At 43.1% G+C, this 24,099-nt stretch overlaps 1 protein-coding gene across 12 annotated transcripts in view; it reads right to left on the minus strand.

The window, feature by feature from the left end:
* The window catches only part of PUM1 (pumilio RNA binding family member 1), a 70,722-nt gene that overhangs the window by 30,992 nt on the left and 15,631 nt on the right, over window positions 1-24,099 (minus strand). For 5 of the 12 annotated variants that reach the window (XM_030464226.1, XM_030464227.1, XM_030464223.1 and 2 more), the window contains 7 exons: window positions 21,557-21,625; window positions 12,528-12,636; window positions 9,715-9,893; window positions 7,600-7,766; window positions 6,345-6,615; window positions 1,508-1,601; window positions 132-248 (listed from right to left, as the gene is read on the minus strand). In XM_030464226.1, the coding sequence (XP_030320086.1) occupies window positions 132-248; window positions 1,508-1,601; window positions 6,345-6,615; window positions 7,600-7,766; window positions 9,715-9,893; window positions 12,528-12,636; window positions 21,557-21,625 (1,006 nt within the window). Of the gene's footprint in view, window positions 1-131; window positions 249-1,507; window positions 1,602-6,344; window positions 6,616-7,599; window positions 7,767-9,714; window positions 9,894-10,246; window positions 10,420-12,527; window positions 12,637-21,556; window positions 21,626-24,099 lie in introns of those variants that run through there. The other 7 variants (XM_030464231.1, XM_030464229.1, XM_030464235.1 and 4 more) reach the window with 5 other exon arrangements.

The following is a 24,099-nucleotide window of genomic DNA, read 5'->3' on the forward strand; positions in this document are numbered from 1 at the left end:
CAATGACACCCCAGTCTCTCTCTCCAGAAATGACAATGTACTGCTATTTAGTTTCACCAGGCACAAGGTAAAGAGCAGTTTTGATACAGAAAATGGTCACAAATGCAATGCAGACAACTGAAGTATCTCACCTAACGTGGCAGCGGCCGCGAGTCCAGCTGCGTAGGGATCCGTTCCTGGAGGTGCAGCACTGATGATGTATGGGTTGGGGACAAAGGCAGCAGGAGCTAAACCTGCTGAAAACATACCTGTCAGTAAGAACAAACTTCACTAGAACTCAAGCCCTACCAAAAACACCTCTGGCTACCCAGGGGGTGAACACAAAAGTATTTTTTGAGCTTTTTGCAGGTTGGTTTCTCCCAGCAGTGAGCAACCACTTCATTTCCCAGCCTCTTAAGAGAACAATCTACAGGGTTGTAGATTGTAGAACCTACAGGATGTATCCTCCAGAGAAGAAAGCTAATTCCAAGGGAAGTTGAAGTGGTAAAATTGTCTGTACACAACACCCAGACTGGCTCAGGTATCTCTGCAGTGCAGATACACCCTTGCTGTTTAGGTGACCAGCTAGATATTAACATTATTTTATCACTTGTTACTATTCCATATTTCCTATGGGAAGTTAATCAAGAACTAGTTTATCCTACTCTCTGAGTTCATGCCCACTACACAACACTAACACTTCAATTCATTAGTTTGGAAGGAGCTCAGGAGTGTAGAGGCAACATGGCAGGGCACTCCCACTGCCCTGTGTGGGCAGCAGGGGAGGTGGAGAGGAGTTAGTGAAAAAGCTAAATAATTTTAATTCAAGTCCATTGCTGAACTCCAGTAAGGACACAAGTGCACTGCACAGAGCTGGGAGAGTCTCAGAATGTTGGTGGTGGGCTTTGGGTAGGCAGAACTACAACTCAAAGTGCTCATTGTGCTAAAAATGTTTAAAATAGTTTAACTCCAGTCATCCCCAAGTAGCCCTTCTACAGATCTGGTTTTGTACACACAGGATAAAGTATCCTTCCAAGTTAATCTACACTGGTTCAATAATATGAACCATGGGTTTGCATAAATTACATCTTTAACTTAGTCAGACTTCAGGCAGCTGAACCCCAGGAGGCACGTTCAGCTGTATACACAACTGTGCATTTTTCCCTCCCTTCACCGTGCTGCTCACCTCAATTCATGCCTCACTCAGAGCAAGTACTTCAAAATGCTTTCATTACTGAACAGCACTCTCAAGAAGGGGAGAAATGTCATTCCTGCCAGACATGAGAGCTCTAGAGCTTTGAAAGTGTGCAACTGATACCTCCAAAGTTTTTCAAGCAGATCTTCACACACCACACTTCTGCTTACGTGTCGATTGCCAGTTGCAAACACACAATTTAGGATTCTCTAAAACCTACCAAGCCTTTCTCCCTGCTGTTTTCCCCAATGTATTTCTGAGGGCTAACAGAAGACCAGTAAAATCTAAGGTATTAAATTCCAGTAAATCTAAGGTATTAAATGCAAGACTTACCTATGTGAGGCTGGTGGGCAGCTGCCAGGGCATACTGCTGCTGCTGGGCTGCTGTCAGCTGTTGCACAGCAAGTGCATTGGGTCTTTGGAACAGCTAAAAGGGACAAAAGCACAAATATGGGCCTTTACTCATGCAGAAAAAGCATTCTCTTACTTCCTTTTAAAGCAATTCCTTTACACTAGGTTTATTTTCAGACACTAGATCCATGTTACAGACACTCCTCTTTCAAGGGAAGCGTTTCAAAAGGAACTGAAAAAAAAAACCCCTAAACCTCCACAGAATCAATTGCCTGAGATAATCCACCTATTACAGGGAAAAAAAAAAACTATTTCTGAAACACAGCTAAACCCCAGCCAGGGTTTTCTCTGAACAATGCCTGGATGCCATTGTCTCCTCCACAAACAGCCCCAAACTGCAGCCTGTGGATCACCAGGAGCTGCCACAAGCACTCCCAACTCTTGACCACCACTGTGTCCAGTGAAATCCCAGTTGCACCAGTGAACAACCTGTGTGGCTCTCCCAGATGGACTGCAGGGGTGAAGGGGGGTGGCAGGCAGGCTGCAGAGCAAGGCACGGGGAAATGATGCTCCTGAGATGGCTCCAAGAGTCATCAGATGGGCAGCCAGGCTCTGGAGTTCCCCAACCCCTGGATAAAATGCTTCCCTTCCACCTCCAGCATCCCCTGTGTGAGACAGAGGATCATCAGACAAGGAGTGTGAACTCTTCTTTGACCCCAGACAGAAAGCAGAGCTGGGGATGTTTTGGTTAAGTCATCCAAAGTATGTACCAGTGCTTAGGGAGCAATGGGCAATGCCACTGAGAAGTCCTTCTCAATAAATAATTAATTTGTGAAGAAAAAGTATTTTTGCTTTTTTTCTTTCCATTCATCCAGGTCCTTCTCAAGTTTCCTTCCCCAGCTTCTTATGCCACAGCAGAGGCTTCTACCTGAGTGAAACCCTCCCTGAGTCAATCCATTATCTGCCCATCCCTCATTCCAATTAAAACCTTTAGGGGTACCCAAGCTGAGCAGCCACTCTGAAACTATGCAGGAGCAATGTTCACCCTGCTGAATTCCAAAAGTGATCATTTCTGAGGTGTGAACTACTCCACAAGCCACTGTGATAAAGGTTTTCTCTCTCCACTCACTTGGAAAAAGAATTGGTCCTAAATGCTATACAATTTTCACACCTATTATCTCTGCCCTCCTTTCAGGCAAGACAAGGGAGCCACTTGGAGCTGTCAGAAGCAGCAATAATAATTCTGTCCAAATTTTTGGCAGAAACTCCCAACCATCATGAAGCATGGAATCATTTAGAAAATGAGGGGTGATTTTTATAGGCAAAAATTGGAATCAGTTCTCCTGAGAGCAGACAAGCAACTGCACTATTTAGACAGAAAATAGGAAAAAAGGCAGGTAGCCTACCTCTATTTTCTTGTCTTTTCACAAGTTCAAAAGGAGGAGGAAAAAAACATGTCAGGGCTCAGTATCAGATTTGAAATGTGGAACTCAGCACTTAGAGGATCCAGAATTGATCCTCCATGTGCCAGCAACCTGCCCACAACTGCTTTTCCCAAAGTCTGCTCCCCCCTTTGAGGCCCCTCCATCTATCCAAGGTGTATCATAACACTGCTTATGGAGCAACAGTCACACACACAGTAATGTTATCACCTCCCTGGACCTAACATCAGGAGGGCCCTACAACATTCCTGGCAGTCTTTATGCAGACCACACCTTCTGTTACTTTTTTTGACCAGGTCACTCAACAATACTTGATGCTTACACAAAGCTCAGTGTTTATAATGGGTGTAATCTTTGTTAATATCCCATCTGTCATTAGGAGCTGGATCAAATCCTCTACTGACATCTTCTAGTTTAAAAAAAGCAAGGGCACCGTGGACAAGGTGACCTACAGAAAATGGAATGAGGAATACTGGCTCTGTAGGAGGCTCCAGCAGCATCTTGTTCACTCATCAGCAGATATGGCCAAAAGAAATTCTATAACCCCTAAACTGCTGGATAGAAACACCTCTAGAACAGCTCTGTTTGGGTTTGTGGTCTGCTTTTGCATTGAGTTCAGCAACCCAATAGTTTCTCTTTCTTCAGCTGCAAATACTTCACCAAAACCTTTAATTTTCACACTGTTTTGCATCCCTGGGATCTGTTTTTCCAGTCTGTTAATGTGTATTCTGTCAAGCTGAAGAGCAGAGGAAAAGGCTAGATTATTAGTTGCCTGTCTTGAGGGCAAAAAAGCACTTATCTTCTCTGAAAATATTTTTTCCTTGTGCCCAGTTCACATGTGTGATGACTTCCACACCTCCCAAACGTATCCCAATGATTCATTTCTAAATTAGAAGTACTATCAAAAGATACACAGCTACTCAAAGCATGAATATTTCACCTGCTGCTGTTGTATTTTTTCTTGTCTGCTCACTCTCTCTTGTGAGCACAGCTGATGACTGCTAAATTTGACTTTCAGACACACAAGGACCCACACTAGCTTTGTGCATTTTGCTTTTGCTGAAATCAAGCCATGCTACCAAAACCACTCTGCAAATGGCTGCTGTCAGCAGCTGCCAGACCTCACCTCCAGACTCAGAGGGAGACTGAAAAGATGCTCCCTTCCCTAATACTCCTGGTATGACAGAAGGGAGGAATAAAGAGCAGGCTAGGCAAAGTCCTTTCATCTCCTCCAGATGAGTATATCTGCATCCTCAAGTCAAAGACTCCTGAAGACTTAGCCCCAGCTCACTCCCTCAGTCAATATTCCTGAGCTGCTTCCCAAGCACACGCCAGCAGCTCCCACCTGCAGCTGATCTCCTCTCACACCTCTATGGAGTTTCCCCTCCAAAGAAAGCTCAGGAAAAGGCTGATACCTAAAGCCAGGCAGCAATTCAAACCACCAGCCTCACCCTCTGCCAGCTTTCAGTGACAGTTTCTGCAAGGCTGCAAACCCAAGCTCTAGACTCAACTTACAGAGAAGAAATTGCAAGCAGGAAGGATTTTGTGCAGCTGCTGCTTTCATACTCCCTGTAGCATATAAAAGGAAGTAGAGCCAATAAAAATGATTACAACTTCAGGCTTTACTTAGCCAGATTACCCCCTATGCCACAGGAGCTCTGGGAATCATCATTTCTGTGTATTTAATAACTCTGCATTAATAAAGCCCCAACACACTGTCCCCATCTACTGACAGCAAAGGCCTGGGTTCCAGGAAACAAAAGGCAAAAATGTTCCATTATAGCTTTCAGTCATCTTATCTGGAACCCTCCTGCATATGCAAAGAAGGTTAAACTGTCTATCAGTACTGAACTGTGGGCTCCAGTGAGTGGGAAAAGGAAAAGAAACCTCTTTAATGGAAATATGAACTGGAATTTACAAAGTGAGGCTGAAATGACAGAAATCTATGCCTGGAGCAATTTAAACTGTTAGGAAACACATCCAGAATGAAAACCTAGGAACTACTGACATAGTTTCAGAGGAGTTCAGTAGGATCACCCCACATGACAGAAAAACAAACCTCTTTCCACACATGCCCACAACTAAAGCATCATTTGCAGCACCCAGGCTTGACTGAGAGAACTCGAAGCACCCAGAGCATCCCCTCTGTGCCCTGCAGTTATGGGACCATCCTAAGATGACATCTCCATAAGCCAGTTTTTCCCTGCAATATAAACATCTGACATCTCTAATCAGATTACACATCCCTTCTTAATATTGCTTTTAGCTGCAGTAATCCCTCCCCAGCCCACATTGCTTCCCAACAGGCTGAGAAAGGCACTTGTCCAGATGAGATCCTTTGGTTCAGGGCCTCTTTCCTTCTGACAGATGACTGGAGAGGGCTCTTTAGTTTAATCATTAAAAAACTGTCCATCATTAACCTCCCTAACATACAACATAACTACCAATTAAGCTATAACACAGATATTTACACTGCTTTTAGGACTATCATAACTCTGACTGTGGGCTTTTAGCACCAACCTAGCAACAGCCTTTCCTCAACACAGAGTGCCAGCAGGCTACCTTGCTAAAAACAGATCAGGTATTTCAGGAAGCCCAGGGCTAGTTCTATACTCCTGCAATCAGCTCCAACAAAGGATTTTATTCTTCTTTCAGGGATATCATAGTTACAAAAGGAAGGCAATAAAAGTTTACAATCACTGCCCAAACTAGAAGGAACAAGAGTGGATTACAAGTTGATGGCTGGATCTGGGCCCAGCATTCAGCAGGAGCCAAGAGCAGAGCAAGGATTTGCCTGGCTTGTCCAGGAGGAGAAACTTGGGCTGCTTGTGTGGGGAAAAAAGGTCAAACCCACTGGGCTGAGATCAAGTTCTGTAGTGTTGGACTCTGACCTCAGGTCTGAAATCATGCACAAGTCTGTGTTTAAACTCATGATTCTTGCTCCAGCTGGGTAAGGCAGAGATCCCAAAGCAGGGCTGCAACACTGAGGCTGGAAAGTCCTTTGACCTTTAAATCATTTTAAGGGCTCAAGGATGGGTTGCTCTTTGGATGGCTGGTTTTTTGTTTAGCAGTTTTACTGGTTTTAAAGCTCTTCTCCAATGCAAATTTACTCAAGCTAAAGAGGATCACTACCCAGAAACCTGCTGTTAATTACAGGTCCCCAAGACTGCTGTTAAGTGTGGCCATGTGGAGCAGATCTGCTGCCTCGAGCTCACGAGATGGACACATGCAGCACTCTAGAGATGGCAGAGAGATGAGAAAACTGTTCCAAAGCCTTCATCCCCCTCCCCAAAAGGAGCCTGAGCTCAGGCTAACCCCAAAAAGACTCTCCTGGACACAGCAGAGCAGTGAGGTAGGAGCAAGGGCTGACACTTTACCTGCTGTTGGGAATTGTAATCAAAGAGCCCCACGGTGGCTGCGGCTGAGTCCACGGGTACCTGAGTGCCAGAATAATCAAACTGAAGAGGCTCCATGCCCACGTGCTCCATGGGATCCAGGGGGACACTCTGGGATTCAATGTTGGAGAAATCCTCCACTGGTTTGGCACCGTTAGTACTCGCCAGCTGGGCTAAGCCCTCTGAACCATTCTGGTTTGGACCCAGAAGATCCACTTCACTGGCAGAGTTCTGGCAGTTACCAGGGGTACGGCTGTGGAGAAAGAAAAAGACATTTGTCACCAAGAATGTCCCCTCAGCACTGTGTCACACAGCACTGCTTAGCACCAGCAGCCACCAGCACACACCAGAACTGCTGCTAGATGTCATTGTAAAGGAAGACAAAAAAAAAAAATAAAAAATGGTCTGAAATAGTTCCTTAAATGAATTGTACTCAATGCTGTGTGTTTAACACACAAAAAAAAAACCCACACCAAATAATCCACAAAACCCTCAGTCCCCTCACCTCAAAGACCTGTTACAATAGCAGTATGTCACGGTCCATTTTTATTTTCTATTTATATTTTTTCTCCTCAGCTGAGCAGAGTCAACCATAACAAGACAGGATTTCAGTAATTTTATTTATTCATAAAGCTATTTGGTAATTATTAACCAGGTAACACTCTGACACTGCATCTCACTTGAAACCTTCCTAAAATAGCTGCCATAATGTCCTAATTCAGGACTGGACTCAAGTGGGAAATGGTTCCTTTCACTGCAAGGGCCAGGACAGGCCCCACAGCACATTTGTTTTGCTTTTACAGTCTTCCTGCATGTCAGCAGGATGAGCAGGTAAACTACCAAGAAACACAAATACATTGATTATATCAATAATCACAATTTCAGAAAGCTTTCATCTCTTGAGAGCTACAAGAAAACTCCAAAAGCCCAACTAAAATTGGACGTGTGCATAAGCAGAGCCCATATCTTCAGGAGGTATTTCCATAGGAATCCCAAAGAGTAATTAAAACCAGGTATGAAAATAAAACAAGATTACAATCTACAGAGCTAGAGCTGCACAGATGAGAGCTGTCAGATGTCACCCTTCACCTTCTCTCAACAGTTCTTCCCTGGCCACATTACAACCTCCTTGTGACACTGCTGCAATGAGTCAAGGGTTTTTTCATAACAGCATGGAATATCTTTCCAAAACTGTTAAGTGTGGCACTGATTAATTATTAACTAATCATGCACATACCTGAAGTCTTTGACATCTGCATCGATTCCATTCTGCACTGGCAAACCATTTGTTTTATCCATCACATCCCCCTCCTCCTTCAGATCTCCTAATTTATCACCATCAAATGTGCCCTTGTTTTTCTTGTCCCCTTTGTCATTCTCATCATTCTCAGCATCCCTTGGCCCCTAGGCAAAAAGAGACATTATTTTAACAAGCTTAGCTCCCAGATCCCTTTTGCTTTTATTCCCAGATGGTAACAGACCAAAGAAACATGGCACAATCAAGTGACTCACTTGCAAACATTAGTGCTTACAAATAAAAATGTAAAAAAGCAAAACAGTCAATCCTAACCAAAGAAATGAGTTCTCACTCTTCCAAGGGAGGTTTTATCTACTTACTCACTTTTCTTCCACTTAGTAATTCAGGCTCTGCTTCTACAGGCTCTTTAGAAATCCCACCCCAAAATCATTTTATAGAATACTTAATTCAAATCCTCTTTCTAGACAAGGCTTAAGCCCTTCAAAATTAACTCAGGAACTTTTAAATAAGACAGCATGTACTGAAGAGGTCTAAAATGAACCTCCTAAGGCCTCTGTCTCAGTGTCAAAGATGCAGTAATTGATGAGACAAGTGGATGCATTTGAGCAGAACAGAATCACCTCAGTTTTGGGGGGCACTGCTGAGATTTGTACAGCAAATTCCAAGGTCCAGCTCATTTCAGAGCACTCAGAACCATCACTGTCTCAATCACTGGTTCATATAATCCTAAAGAGCATTTTAAGGGGAGGGGGGGGGGTGAAATGAAAGAAAAGATAAAAAAGAGTTTCTGTTCTGCTGAGCATTTTACAAGTGGTATTACATCTGCAGCATTCCTGCCCTTAATGTTTTCATTTTACTTCATTTGGGAGAAGAATAAAGGGTGATTATGCCAGGGGCAGAGTTTTGAACAACAAAAGGGAGAGGAAAAACAACTTAATTTATGATAAAAAACAGCAAGGGGCATATAAACACATTTATCAGACAGCTTTGGTGCTGTCACAAAGAGAGACATTCAGACCCTGTCTGCTGCTTCATTTGAGAGAAAAGTGCTCTGCACAAAACAGGGCATTTGGACCCTCTATCAACTAAATTGTTTTTCCATTCTCCCTATTTGGAGGGAGGGGATTTTCCCCCATATTTAGATTAAAATACATAGTCGTGAAAGCAATAATTTTCTGATGCTTCTTGTTAAGTCATGCTTCCTTAATACTGAAGAGCAGACTTGGAAATGCTAATTCTAAACACAAATTTGGAGCCCAATCCTCAGCCAAAGAATGTGCTATTCACCAGCAAGCCCCTTCGTTTCACAACTGGCATCCTGATGATGAATTCTGCAGAGCAGACACCTCTCTAACCCCCAATTTGGATGATAAATTGGACCCTTCCACAGATTGTTCATTCCTCAAAAATCATCTTTCTCAGGGTTCAACAAGGTTATCCCATGCCCACTAATGAGGTACAAAAATAAGAGGATGGATCAAGGAAAGCACAAATCAGCTCCCTGAAGAGATGAGCACAGCAGCTGTACAGTAACAAACCTGCTCTACACTTTTATGCTTTTCAACAATCCCTGACCCAGCACATGGCTGATGAGGTAGAGCTGAGATGCAGCCCCCTTTTCCCCCCCACTACAGGGAGAGGTTTTGATTATGCCCCTCACACCACATCCTCAGAGCTGAGGCAGCAGCAACTCTGCTCCCCACCCCACAAAGCATTCCCCAGCTGGAGTGGCTTTTGGAGCTATGGTAGGTTCCTAGCATCATTCCATGGAGCTTTTTCTTCTTAGCCAGCAATAAAGCAGCCACAAAAAACCCTGAGGTGTATCTGTAATACTTCTGCAAAGTCAAGCTCAGATGGGGGTGAAGGACCAGGGACTGGCAGCTGCCTTTACAGAACCTCCCAGACTGCATCCCCTAAATCAAGAAGTGTTGAACTGCTAGCTGACCCATTTTAAAGGTAGCTTTAATAAAATAAAAATAAATAAAAAGAATAAGAAACAGTTGCCTCTAATGGATTAACAAACAAACCAACCAAGCAGCAAATGAAGAAAAGAACATAATGGGAACTCAAATGGTCAGAATTGGGCACACTTACAAATCCTCCTTTCCTTAGGCAGGAATCTCCAGGAGATGAGCTCAACACATACTCCACCATGCTAACTCCAAGTCCTCCACTCTCTGACCGTGGTGAAAGCACTGAGTTGACTTCACTATTCACATGAAACCCCTGACCAGGTCTTCTCTGAACCATAATTGGTTGGGAAACAGAGTGATCTGGAACAAAAACATGGGTAATTCTTACAAATAGATCCAACTGATCAAAGGAAGGAAGCCATTAAATACATAATCTCTAAGGTCTCAATTGTACTAAGTGACAACTTCTTGACTCTGATGATGTCTTCCTCATTTTTTAAATACTACACTATAATATTAGCAGAAATGACAACTATATTTTAAATCTAAAATAATAAAATTCCAGAAATTTAAGTCTCTAGGTAAGGGTTAACATTTTAAAAACCCAAAAGTTCTGCTTTTGGTTTTACTAAAACTCTTGCATTAGTACAGTGGCAAAACAATCAGTCGGGGTTTGTCATTTAAAACACCATCCTGCTGTTGTACCAACCTACATTTTATTGGTCTCATGAAATGCCATTTTCATGTCATGATCAGAGTTTCTCTTGGCTGGTATTTCCTCTAGAAAAGTTCATGAGAACTTCATTTCTTCTTCCTGATGCCCTGTCCTCCTCCATCAGCCCCAGTGCTTCATCATCCCTGCAGCCTGAGGGTTTGAGATCCAACCAGAACAGACCAGGGATGAATGTCTGCAAAAGGCTCTGGAAAAACCACTGGCTGGGCAGCAGCAGACCTTACATCCCCAGCAAGGGAAGAAGTTCTCCACTCCTGCCTGCTCTGAAGAGCCAGTGAGACACCAACAACAGGCAGCAGAAAGAGCAGGGGATGCTGGAAGGGACAGGCAATGATATTGCTGCTGTAGGTTCCTTAGAAAGAAGGCATAAGCTGTCCAAGCTCCTGTCATTCTCCTGTCATTCTGGCATTGCTCCTGGCTGCATTTTCCTGCCTTCTCCTTCAAGCCAGCACAAGCATCTTTGTAGCCACAAAGTGATGTGGACTGGGGAGCCTTTTCTGGGGATAAAGTTAACAAAGCAAAGAGAAAAACTGGTTTTGACTCAGCTCAGTTCCCTAGCAGGTATCACTGCACTGCTGTGTAACTGCTTGTATCAGCAGGAGGGGAAGAAAGCAGCAGTGGCTTGTGGCAGACAGGACTGGTTGTTTTAGTGGTAGTGGCTTTAAATGCTTTAAAACTACAACTTGAAGGCAGAGCAGTGAAGAGCCAAGGCCATCCAGGAGGGTGCTGCATAGAGTGGACACAGAGAGAAAGGGAAATGGATGGAGCAAAGGATAGCTTACAAAAACCAGGCTTTATTAGCTCCCCAGTTTGTGGAACAAACCAGTCTTCCGGCCAAGGACACTTCCACACCCCACCTCCAAGTTGTGCTCCTTGCCCTGGGGCAGCCACCTTGTGCAAACTGCTTAAATCATTGCTCTGCTCTTCATTTTAGATGAGCAAAAGGGAAAAGTGTGCCTCCCCTTAGTCCCAGGGAGCAGTGCAGGCCATGCTGAGGAATAAAGGCTGTAAGGTGCACAGGAATAATTGAGAATAAACAAAGGAAGAGATGAGGCAAAGAGCTTTGACTCATGGAGATAGATCTGTGATCAGGCAGAGGAGGAGATTACCTCCCCCAGATGTCTGCCCTGCCTGTCTGCTGGATGTAACCAGCCCAACAACAGAGGCAGAGGAGGAGAAAGTTTCCTCAGCTGCTGCTATTCAGAGGCTCAGCCCTTTAATCCACCCTCAGCTTCAGTTTATACCAGTAAAACCAGCACTAACTGCTGCTGAGGACTGGATGTGGGCACTGCTGCTAACAGACAGCTGGAGCCTCCCCAAAAATCTCCCCAGTACCCAGCCAGACTCAGCAAGGTTCAGCCCATCAGATTTTGAGAAGCTTTATTCCCTTTTTTTTTTTTCACAGCTGTTTTGACATTTAAATCATAAAAAATGCCCTTACCATTATCTCAGTACCTTCACTCTAATAATGGATATTTTTGGCAGGGGGAAAAAACCAAAATGAAACAAAACACAGGAGCAAGTGCTCTGGATCACAGCTCCCCTGGAGCTGGAGTTCTCTGCAGTTGTTTGGAAGCTGCAGGAGATACTCAAGTGTTCAAGGCCCATATTCAGTACACGTAGAAAGCACAGAAAATAAAAAGTAAAAGGTTAGCATTTCAAATTCAGCACATGCATGTGATTTTCTTTTGACATTTAACTAAAAATCAACCTGAACACTCTCCCCTCAAATTCCAAGTAAGGGATGGTCTCTGATAAGGAGCAATATTCTTGACAGATAAACTTCAACACTACTAACCCAAAACTTCATATTTTTTTCCTTTCTTTAAACTGAATGTGGCTGTGTTTTGCTTGGTTGGTTTAGTATTTAAAAATAGTGGGGTGGGTTTTTTGTTTGGTTTGGGTTGTTTTTATTAATAATTTTGTTCTCTAGTATTTGTCCAAACTTCAAGAAATCCATCCCAAGACAGAAAAGACATCAGAAAGCTTAAACTGAAATTTTAATGGAAATCAACATTTTTTAAGCAGATAAACACAAGGGTACACCTGTTCCCATTAGACAATCTTTTTCTAACTATGGACATCTTTTAGCTCTACCACAAAGCAGTGTGAGGTTTTCTATTAGTCTGCTATTAATAACCCAGATGGTTTTCAAAACCTTTTACAAGCTGTGTCAGCCAGAGCAGCCAGCGATGTTGAGCAGGTAAGTTGCACAATTCTGTATTCAACCCCCAACTAAATTAAGTAAATAATTGAGCTACCTGATGTTCCCCAAGCACTGTCTCTCCACTGATCTCCCAGAAATATCCCTTTTGGTCCATCTTTGCTGGAATCATCAGATTCCCAAAACTTTTTACCCGGCAACAGCTGCTGCAATTAAAAAAAACACAACAAAAAGAAAACAAAACAAACAAAAATACAAAGCATGATTAAAATAAGTATAAAATGCAAACATAAACCATAAGCTCTTTTCTAAACGTGAATCAATCATTAAAAACAAACTGATACACATGCTCCATAATCAACATATTTATACACTGCTAGGGTGAAAGCCACACAGCAACCCAGATAATGACTCAGGCTCTGCAATCCTCTTACACTCTTAACTGCTTTAGGAACCCCACACACGTCACCACACACACACAGACCTGGCATCCTCCAGCCTCTCAGCACGAGGGCTACCTGCAAAGAAAAATCCTAGCAGAAAAACCCCTGTTCTGATCAGAACATTATCATCACTTCCACCTCAGCCCTGAGGATACCTCGAAAACCACGGGCAGCACAAACCCTTGCCTTCAAATACTGAGGTGGTGATGCCAGCAGGGACAAAACAGAGCAGAGAGGTGCCAAGAGCTCTGGTTTCTTACTTTTTAATGACTGCTGAGGGCAGGACTCCCCATGCCACCCAGGTTATTTGTAAACATCAACAAGAGTCAAGGGCTTTGGGCCACTGCACCTGCCACACGTGTGCTGCTCCTGCAGGACTGAAGAAAAAAAGGCTTTGCACTTACTGAGAAGGAGACAAAGTTATCCCTGGCTTGGATCAATCCAAGGAAGATTGTTCTGAAGTTGAGAACACAGCAGAAAGAACAGTCTGCCCTATTTAGATGGGGTTTGGAACCACCAGCTTCACCCAGGCAACACCTGCAGCGTGGCATGGGGAGCTGGAAGGGGAATTTGGAGCCCTGCTCAAGTGCCTCAGAGGTCAAGCAGCCAATCTTCAAATGAAAATCTTCAGGCTGAACAAGAGAGATGCAATCCAGACAGGAAACAACAACACATTCAGAGCAAATTAACAAAATAAATGAGCCTTGCCTGCTGAAGTTGGAATAAAACTAAAAGAAGAGGAAGATTAGTAAGTACTTTCATCTGTTTTGAAATTACCATGGAGGAAGCAAGAACCATCAGCTTAGCAGTGTCTCCTCTACACCACAAGTGCTGATAACTCTGTACTCCAGCATTAGACATGCATATTTAAGGCTATGGCATAACAGAGTAAATAGGCTACTCCTTTACAGGATGATTTAAGAGCTCCCAGCCTGCAGTGTACTCTGCTTGAGGACAAGAAACTTAAGCTCACCATTTGCTTTTTGTGTTGACACAAATGTATTGCAAAGCAGGTCTGGAGGTATGAGGTTAAACCTGAGGTTTAACTGGATGTGGATAACTGGAGAGATTACAGAGAAGACAGGTATTCTGAAAAGCAGAATTCCTTCCAAATTCTAATAAAAATAAATAAATAATGGAGAAAATAAATAAAAACCCCTCAACAGGAAAAGCAACCCAAACACAACAGGTAAGGGAGCAATTACATTCATCTACTTCACTAACACCCAAGTTGCTGTTGATGAAAAATAATCATGTTTTTGCATGGAGATCAGTAGAGCAGGAGATCAATAGGACTTCAACAGGCTGTCAGGCTACATGGGAAAATAAATAAAAGAATGCAATCCCTTTGGGAAAAACAATCCTGTACAGGCAGGAGATGGAAGGCAGGCCTGGGAGCAGCAGAAGTCTCTCGAGGGGCTCCCAGGCAGACCTGGGGCTGTACAAGTGCAAGGTTGAGAGCAGCAGAAACACAGTTCCAGCTCCTCCAAGAGCCCTGCACGTTGTCTGTACAAGCACAGAGGAATGTAAAACAAAGCAATCCTTGCCTACAGAGGTTGATTCAACATCTCAAACTAACACAGAACAGGTCCAATTTAAGGATAACATGTGCCAGGAATGCTCCTCTTGGGGCCAATCCTCTTGCTTACCTGCACTGCAGTTTTCCTCCAGATCAAAGAACACACTTGTGTAACTTGCTTCCCCACCTTAACCTCCTCTTCCAACTCCTAAGATCCTTCTGCTAAGCTAAAAGCAGAACTCTTCTGACTGATTTTCAAACTAAGGATGAGATGAACCTTCTATGCCCAAGCTCAGTGCAGTTTACTCCAAAGCCCTGCAAAGGCAGATGCACTTCAACCCTAGGCAGAGGGATGGACATCAGGACCTGGGCTGGCCCCAGGGCAGGTGAAAGAGCTGTAGAGAAAGTGTCAGGGACACCCAGGACCCTGCTCACAAGTCATTACAGAGGCAGAGTCTAGAATTACCAAATGGTTTGGGTTGGAAGGGACTTTCAAAGATCACCTAATCCACCTCCTCCAGTGATGAGCAGGGACATCATCTCAGCATCTTTCAGGTTGCTCCAAGCCCCATCCAACCTGGGCTGAGACTGCCAGGGATGGGGCAGCCACAGCTCCTCCAGACAACCTGGGTCAGGGGCTCAGCATCCTCACACCAAAGAATCTTTTCCTTAAGTCCAAGAAGTTTCTCCTTCCTTTCCTTAGTCAAATATTCATTCAAAGCACTGTCTTGGAGTATCAAAACTTTTCAGCACAGAAACACCAAGCTTTTGTTTTCCCCAATTCTTCAGTAATAGGCACATCATCCACACCTCCAACCTCTGCACCCTGCACACAGTCTGTCCATGTAAGGCCATTTAATTGCCTATTTTCTCTATAAGGTACCCCATTCTACTTCAATCTTTTTCAGCAAGTCATTTCCACCCAAACCTCTCAAGGTTAAACTTTGAAGTCAGTATTTTAATCCCAGTGCTAAGCTATCTCTGGAGTTTTATTGTCTTCTTCCTACTGAGAGAACAGGACTCAACTTGTTCTTTTAACTCTCAAACCACTGAATAGAAAACTCAAGTGTTTTCCCCAGCTGCTGCTTTTCTGCACCCAGAAGAAACACGGTGAGATGCTGCTACACCACTTGCTTTGTGGTAATGTGCCTGTGACTTGAGGATTTCTCCTGGCATCATAAATAAAACACAGGATTGCTCAGGAGTCTCCCAACTGAAGGATTAATGCAGGGAGACTCACACTGCACTCCAAAAACAACTGAAGGAAATTGTCAGGACATCAGCAAAACTTATTTCAGAACACACAGTTTAACCTGTTCCTCCATCTGCACCATGGGGTGACTTTAAGGAGATAAAAGTCAAACCAGTACTCTCTGGTATTTATAAACATAAACACATCAGGTGTGTGACAATTTTTTCAAGCTTCTGTCATTCCCATGTTACTTTTATTGCAGCTTTACCCCCCTGCTGCTGCTACCCCAGGAAAATCACTACTTTCCTCCTCACTCCACTTAAAGGATTTTGAATAAGGAAGGAATAATGAACGCCTTAAACAGGATTCTATCTGCAACTAAACACTTCTTATTTCCTATGACAATACCTTAGTGTGTCCTGCAGTCACACCTCAAATAAAGGAGATTATAAAGGCTTGAGAAAATACAGATAATAAAGGCTTGATAAAAGGAGATGGGTTAAGAGCAAGCAGAATAATTTTCTTTTCAAGGAGAGCAATCTTTAGCCTACAGGAAAATTCAACTCCTTTCATAAGATCTTGAGTTTCCAAAATGCTAAAAAGTTTTCCTGATATATGCAAGAAGGCAACAGTGAATTCTACACTTATGACATTTTCTACTTCAAGGTATTAGGTAAAATGGAAATTAAGCAAAAAAATAATGCAAACCTATGGGAAAATCTGCATCTGGAAGGCAGGAGAGAGCCCAGCAACTGCCTGGCAAGTATGGTCACAGCAATAGGTAACCTCAACATTTTTAAAGCAACCCTAAAACCTGAAGCAAACATGCATAAAGGCTCAGGAGTTACTTCTCCTGAGGAAATCTGCACACCCAGCCTCCCTGCTTGGTTTTAGTACTTGGAGGTACTCACTTTCTCATGCAATATAAACAGCAGCAACAGAGTAAGATTTGTTTCCAGCTTTTTACAATTTTAATGACATTTCCAAACCAGCAGCACCAGAAAGATTCCTCAACTAAAACCCTGCTTGGATTCAACAGCAACCCCAGGCAAAGATATTTCCCCCCCCCGTGTCACCAGTGCTGCCAGCTGCATCCCACAAAACCCTTTCAGCTCCCAATTACAACAAAATTCTACAAAGATGTGGAAAGGATCATCCCCAGACACGAGGCACCAGGTTCAGACACTTGGTCCAGGTGTACACTCCTAACCCAAAGATAAGGAAAATAAACACTTCACCCCAGTATGTGTTTATAAACCACAGCATAAAGCTGTGTTATGAAGGGGAATTCACAGACCAAGCTCTTATTTGTAATCTGGTTGCTCATTTAAACAAATATTTCAGTTTTCCTGACCATACAAATTAGGTCACTACTGCAAGAGGTGGCAAGACCATTTCCTCTGGCTGGAGGGCAACTGGAGACTGATTCAGTTTCTTCTTCTTTCACCTTTTTCTTGAGGGTCAAAGCACACCCACTTTCCAGCAAGATCCTGAAGAACTGCACCCAAATAGCTTCCTATGGTTTAACAGTCACAGAGAAGGGTTAAAAACAACTTCTAATACTATCTCATGCACACACACACCCTTACTGTACAAACAACTGCAGCTTTGTCTCCCAGAGTCTAATCTCTTCCTTCCCAAAAGAAGAAAGTTTCCAATCAGCAGCTTTGTACCATGAGCAAAAAGAAACAGAACTGTTCATTTTACAGACAGATTCTGGATGTATTTACAGATATTAGGGAGGAGAATACCCAAAACAGTATGAAGAGATGGCAATGGGGGGGCCTTGTTCTTTCAAGCACTGCTTCAACCTGAACTAGAGGTTTATCAAGCAGGAATCATCTGTCCTGAATTATGCAACAGACTGCCAAGACAACAAGCATTTCTTCAGGGGAAGTCATTTGTTGCAATAGGAAAAAAATATACAAACAACTGTTATCTTAATTATCTTAAGTGAGCATCACCCATTCCTTCAGGTTGGAAATTAAAAACGAACACGCAGTGGTTTATAACCAGACTTGTTTATTTGTTCCCCAGTTTTTATTAAAATTGACCCTATCCAGTATGAAAATAATCCTGCTAGGCCCTCTTACAGAGGACTTAGAGACTCAGGCCAATATCCAATTTAGCAGAGCAGGGAGGAGGAGAGGGGACAACTTACACATCAACAAAAGCAATTCTACAACCAGCAAGTCCAGAGCCTGCACTTCCAGATCCCACTGAGATGAGATTAGGAATTAGACAAATTAAGTAAACTGATCCCCTTCAGACAAAGTAAATATGAAGATAGAAGAAGCCATCTGTGCAGCTGGAGAATTGAGTTTATCTGCCCCAACAGGTAGGAGAAGGCAGAGCCTGTATTTACAAGTCACAGTGGGGCAGCACTGCAAGTTTACAAACACTAAGATGTTATCTACCCTAAAAAAAAAAAAAAAAAGTTGCCATCTAAAAAACAAACCAGATAAGGAGACTGAGCACACAACAAGCAATCCAAGCTTGGATTGCTGAAGCAAGGACAGCTTTCTGCTGCCTCAGGGAGCTAGGAGGGTCTGAGAGCACAAAATAAAGGAGCAGGACAGGTTAATAAATTAGTAAATCTCCATCCTGCAAAGACAACAAGCTGCTGAGCTGTCTAGCTGCATTTCACTGACTCTGCAGCCCTTCTGAAGCTGCCAGTGACCACTGAACAATCCCTGGTGTGTTCCTACCCAGCTCCTGCCCAGCTTCAGCTCATCCTGGCACCATCCTGATGTGCAGTGTAGCTGCTCTGCCACCATCAAGCTCCACAAACACAGCTTCAATCCTCCCATTTCTAATCCTGCTAGCACTAGATGAATTGAAGGGGGAAAAACAAACAGACAACTAAACCAAAAAACACTGAACAGAAGCATTATTCAAAACTGTCAATGCTGCCCAGCCCAGCAGCCAACGAATCATAAATTTATGAGGAGACAGTAAAGATATCATTAGCAGGGCAAGCAGTCATGTGGAGCTTTTATAAGTTGGTTTGGGAGGTTTTTTGGTTGCTTTTTGTTTGGGTTTTTTTAATTCAGATAGAGGAACGTCCAGACCCAGTGTCACAACCACTCTGCATTAAAAGCAGGGCTGGGCAGGGGAGAGGCAGGGGTTTATCTAGGACCCAACCCATTGCATCAAGGGGACAAAACCATGGAAAAGTTGAATACCTATTGCTTCAGGCTGGGATGGCTCGGGGTTCTGAGAGAAAAAGACATGGGGGCTGTAGGAATTTCACTTTTGGGCCAGAGTTGGGAGCTACACTACACTAACATTATTTCCTTCATTGCAGCTAACAGCCTGGACAAAGTGCTAAAAAAAGGGGGAGAACCCTTTTAGAAGGCTACTTCCAACATCATCAGCCATGCTTCTATCAACAGCCCTCATCTTTCCATTTGAGAGAAGAGAAAAAGGGTTTCTGTGGCTTTTGTCACATCTCACACTTGAGGAAGTATTGCACTTCCACTCAGACTGAAATTTAGGGACTTAGAGGGCTGCTTGCAGTGAGGAAGGGAGGGATGTCAAAGATGAAAATAGCCATAAGGAAGATGTAAATGTGTTGGGGTTTTTTTCCAAGCTACTCCTAATTTTCCTAGATTAGGGTATCTGCTCAACACCAAATATTATCTCTCATGCTGTCAAAACACAGATGAGGTTTAATTGCTTGACAGCACCCTCTAAAAAAAAAGCTCTGATGTGTTCAGAGGCACAAACTCCTTAAATCATTGAAATTGTGACAATGCTGCTTATTCAGAAGCAAGAAAACAGGAAGAGAGAGATACATTAAATGCATACAGACTCATCCTCATCTTTCTCCTCCAGGTTTTTCACTATCAACTCCAAGTGTGAAATTACTGACCCTTTCTGCAGGTAAGGCTCAGAAGACACAAAATCAAGCAATACAAATCAAATTTGCTTTTTTCCTGATTTATTTCAGACTCTTTTTTTTTTCTTAGTAAACTGACTTTCTCCCTCAGTTTCCTTCACATTCCAGGAGCAGGAGAGGGGGAGGATTGGGCATGCTGCACAAAATCAGTCTGTAGTTGAAGAACAGGGTCTTAAAAGCCAACACACACATTATCCCTCGGGGATCTCAATTTACATAGTTCCTTAGATCAGCCAGCTGGATCTGTGTTGAAAAATACCTTGGGGAAGTACAGAGATAATTCAGTGGATAAAGAAAGGAAATGGTGGAACTGAGGGAGAAAAACCCCAGGAGAAACAACAAACAGTGGCTTAACTTAAAGTGAAGGGTGAAACCTCACCTTTCCTGGAAGAACATGCATGTTCTAGTAAGAAGAAAAGGCCAGTGACAAAAGGGTGCCAGCTCCAAAACTACCTGCATCCCAGTTACAAGAAAGAGGGGTGGGGGTTATGATAAGTTATTACTGGAAGGCAAACCTCACATCCTCCAAAAAACAAACCTGGATTCACTTCTCTCAGGAGACAGGTAAGTAGGGCTGGTAAAAATCAGCATATTTAGGAATGCCTTGAGGCACTGCAGCTAAGATGACCTAATGGCACGTTAAGTACAAACAAGTGATGTGCTTCCTCCTACCAGGCTTTCAAAAAGTTTGAATGCTCTGTGTCTGAAAATGAAGTCTTGCCCCAGTGAGGTGTTAAAAATAATATTCAGAGAACATCCACACCCCCACCACTCCACTGGCATGCTCCACATGGAGGCACACTGTTCAGCAGCTTCAGATGGATTGTTTTATGGCATGTTTTCTCCACTGTGCAGCATTTTCATCAACTTAGTCAACAAGCTCAATGTAGATTAATATAACCCAGAGAAACAGAGATTTGCCTCTCAAGCTCTGTCAAATCAAAATGCAACTCAATATTGCCATCATCCCAGAGAAGTAAGGAAAGAAGGTGAGAAGGGAAGCTAGGTCTTCCACCTGACAGAGCACCTGCTTATGAATCCCACCACACAATAGTTTGCTGTTGTCTACAAAACAATCATTTTCGGGTTCTAGGGATTTATTTTTGTTTTTTTAACTTGTCTCATAAACTAGGTAACAGAGATAGATGGACTAAAGGTGAAGAAAATAAACTAGCTTGGAACTTGACAGACAGGAATGCAAACAGGAAGGCTCTCCAAAACAACAGACCTGTATCAAGCTGTGCCTTACATTAACATCCACCTACAAGACATGATGTTTTCACCTCTGTTCTTCCACAGCCTCTAAAGGGAATGACTACAAAGGAAAAGGGAAGAGGCAAAGAAAAAAAGGGTCTCCTATCCCAACTTTCAGGAACCTAACAGAATAATTTGCTATCCTTTCAAGTCACTCTAAAAATAAGTAAGTTCTCTTTTTTTCAAAGCAGCCCACTGACCATTTCCACCATTTCCACAAATCTGGCACATCCTTACTACCCTATGAGATCAAAATAACCCTCCCTCAGGTTTTTATCAAGCTAGAATTGAAGGACCTGTTATCTGGCAACTTCTGTGGGGTCCTTTTGACCTGTCCAAAGCACTTGTCACTTCTGCAGCCCTGGATTACATTGCCCAGCTCCTTTATACATTAAACACACTCCTGTGCTTTCTGACAAAAGCCCAAAGGTGGCCAGGAGTGGAAACAGGGCAGCAGGCAATGCCAAACAGCTAAACCCACAATACTATGGGGTCTGAGATCACTGGATCCCAAAATAAACACACTACAAGTATTGTAACACTTGTCACAAGATGGATTTCTAACCCTTCTTTTACAACCACCATTTTACTGTTTGGTGATACAACAGGTGGAGGGCTTAGCTGTTCCTCCTACTAAGATGTATTCCAGCCTGGCAAGTTTTGATTTTGTTAAAGCACACACACACACACACACACACTTCACAGTCATAATGGAGAACACTCAAGCCCAAAATCACTCCAGCAGCCACAAAACCTTTTATTTTCCTCCTCCCCCCCCAAATACACAGATTTATTTTTCTATAGGCCTTTCCCTTACCTCTCCCATAGCCCGTCCTTCCAGAGCAAGTGCTTGAAAATCATGATTCAGTTCATCCATGGAACGCACCTGTTTACAGATGGGCAAGAAGAACACATGAGGAAATGCTTGGATTTCTCTTAATAATACTTTATAGCATTTATTCTGATAGCAGCTGAGAGCTACATTCCATATTACAGCATATAACAAGGTCACTGAGCTCCAAAAGATGACTTACCTTTAAGAGTCCCAGAAGCTAAAACATTCATAGTGTTAGATTTACACATGCATAAAAAAGGAAAAACTAGCAATTACTTTTAAGACACACAAAATCTAATGCAACTGCCTTTGCTAAGCACATTGCAGAGACCAATATTTCACAGCGAGGTGCATGATTTCTAGTGAGGAAGTCAATAAATAAGCAAGCACATCAACATCATTTCCATTCAGGTGAAAATCAAGTTAAAATCCTAGCATAAAACCAGGAAAAGTTAAATTCAAGTTACATTGATATGGAAGAGAAAAACCCAGTGGTAGAAACAAAAGCAAATTACATTTAAAACTGCCACTTGAAGTTGGGGGGAAGAGGATGAAGAAAAGGGAGAAAGCAATGCCTTGAGATCAGCTGCCTATTTTAGTTACTGTCCCCACAACAATGTCTGGAAGTGGGAACCCAGAATCACAAACACCTTCAGAAAAGCCACACAGGGCAGGGGAGCAGCCCCTGGAGGTGACAGTGGCCTTGCATGACAGCACAGGATGGAATTCAGAGCTGTGCCTTTTGCTGTTTGGATCATGGTTTGATGAAAACAGATTCAATTAGAACATCAAAAGCAGCAATTTAAAACTGGGTGTTGAAAATGCAAGAAAACACTTGAGTCTCATTTCTGTATCTCATCCAGGCAAGTCCTTACAGCTGCAGCCACTGAGCACGTGAGCAGAAGCAAAGAATAAAACCACAACTATGGACTTGAGGACAAAGCACAGAGGTTGAACCACGTGCTGGGATTCAGAGTGAATTCTTGCCCTGTATTCTAACACCTGTACCAGAGCAGGACTTATTCCAGCAGCCACAAACACTTAGGATAGCACATAGGCAATACTACACACCTCCTACTCAATGTTTACACAAAACCCAACAGCTCTCACACACCTTTCTGCTAGAGCAGAACCAAAAACTGGTTTGGATGCTAATGCACTACTATGCTGCCAGGAACTGGTGCTGTAAAGCACTGACCACCCTGGTTTCTGATACACCACTCCCAGCAGAACTAAGACTTTGTTATGTTTACAATTTATTTCTACTTAAAGAGAAGATTCAATAGATCCCACTGAAGGATGTCAGATGTAAGCAAAGCACCACACATAACCTCCAGAAGTCCTCTCCAGTCTGAAGTCATAAAATCACAGAATGGTTCAGGTTGGCAGGGGCCTTAAAGATCATTCTTCTGCTATTCTGTGACAACACTACTCTGCAAAAGATTGGTAACAAACTGCTAACTTATCTAACACATGTTTATCTAACTCACAAATCCTCAGTGGCCAGTCACACAGTTTAAAAATAAGGTATCCTCTCATTACTGTATCTCAGCTCCAAGTAATTTGCAGTTATGCCTCAGCCTTGCCACCTCCTATGGTGACACTTCTCACAGAGAGTGAAAGCAGGATCCCACCTTCCAGACACTACAGCACCAGAGACTTTCCTTTAGTGTCAACTCCATCACTGCCCTGCCAGCCAAAATCTCTCAGTTGACTCATGTGGGACAAGAAGTTAAATACACCAAATTCTTCCGTGAAGCATTTCAAGCTGAACTCATGGAAAGTGCTGCAGCCCTGACACATTCTAAGCCACAAAAGCTAAACAGCAGCAAATTATTATTTTTAGTGAGACATCTGCAGAATAAAGAAGATACAGCAAGAGATTCAGAAGGTGATGTTCATGACTCTAACTGCTAAAGCCATATCCCAGCAAGCTACAGCCATGGTGGCACTGAGCCAGCACAGTGCTGGTGCAGAAACAGAGGCTGCTGCTTCAGTGTGTGCCCCCCAACAAATGAGCTCCAAAAAATGTGATTTACATCCTGGTGTGAAGCTGTGCTGTCATGCTGACCTGAATTCTTGGTGGAGAAGCTAGAGCTGGAGCAACTACTAACAAGGGTATAATTTCCAACATGGCCAAAGCCTTCAATGCAAGTTCATGGTGCTCCACCAGAAACCAAACTGAGCAATTCCTGCACTGCTTTCCCCAGGCTGGACCAGTTGTCCATTGCCAGCACAGAAAAGCTTGTTTGTCTTCAGACAATGCCATGAGAGTTGATTACCACAGAGGTGATACAGACCAAGAGAAGATGAATGGTAAAAAAGCAAAAAAAAAACAGGATAAACATGAAAACAAAACACACTCCAGCTCTTTCAGACCTGGCTGGTTTAACTGCACACCAAACACAGCATTATTATCTTTACTCCTCTCAAGGGTCTAAAGGAAGCTGTTCTTCAAACATGTCTTGGATTGCAAATTGTCATCCTAACCTCCCAGTTAAATCACACACAGTAGAAATGGGCAG

This window comes from Calypte anna, chromosome 23, assembly GCF_003957555.1.
Source record: "Calypte anna isolate BGI_N300 chromosome 23, bCalAnn1_v1.p, whole genome shotgun sequence".
NCBI classification, from domain to species: Eukaryota; Metazoa; Chordata; class Aves; order Apodiformes; family Trochilidae; genus Calypte; species Calypte anna.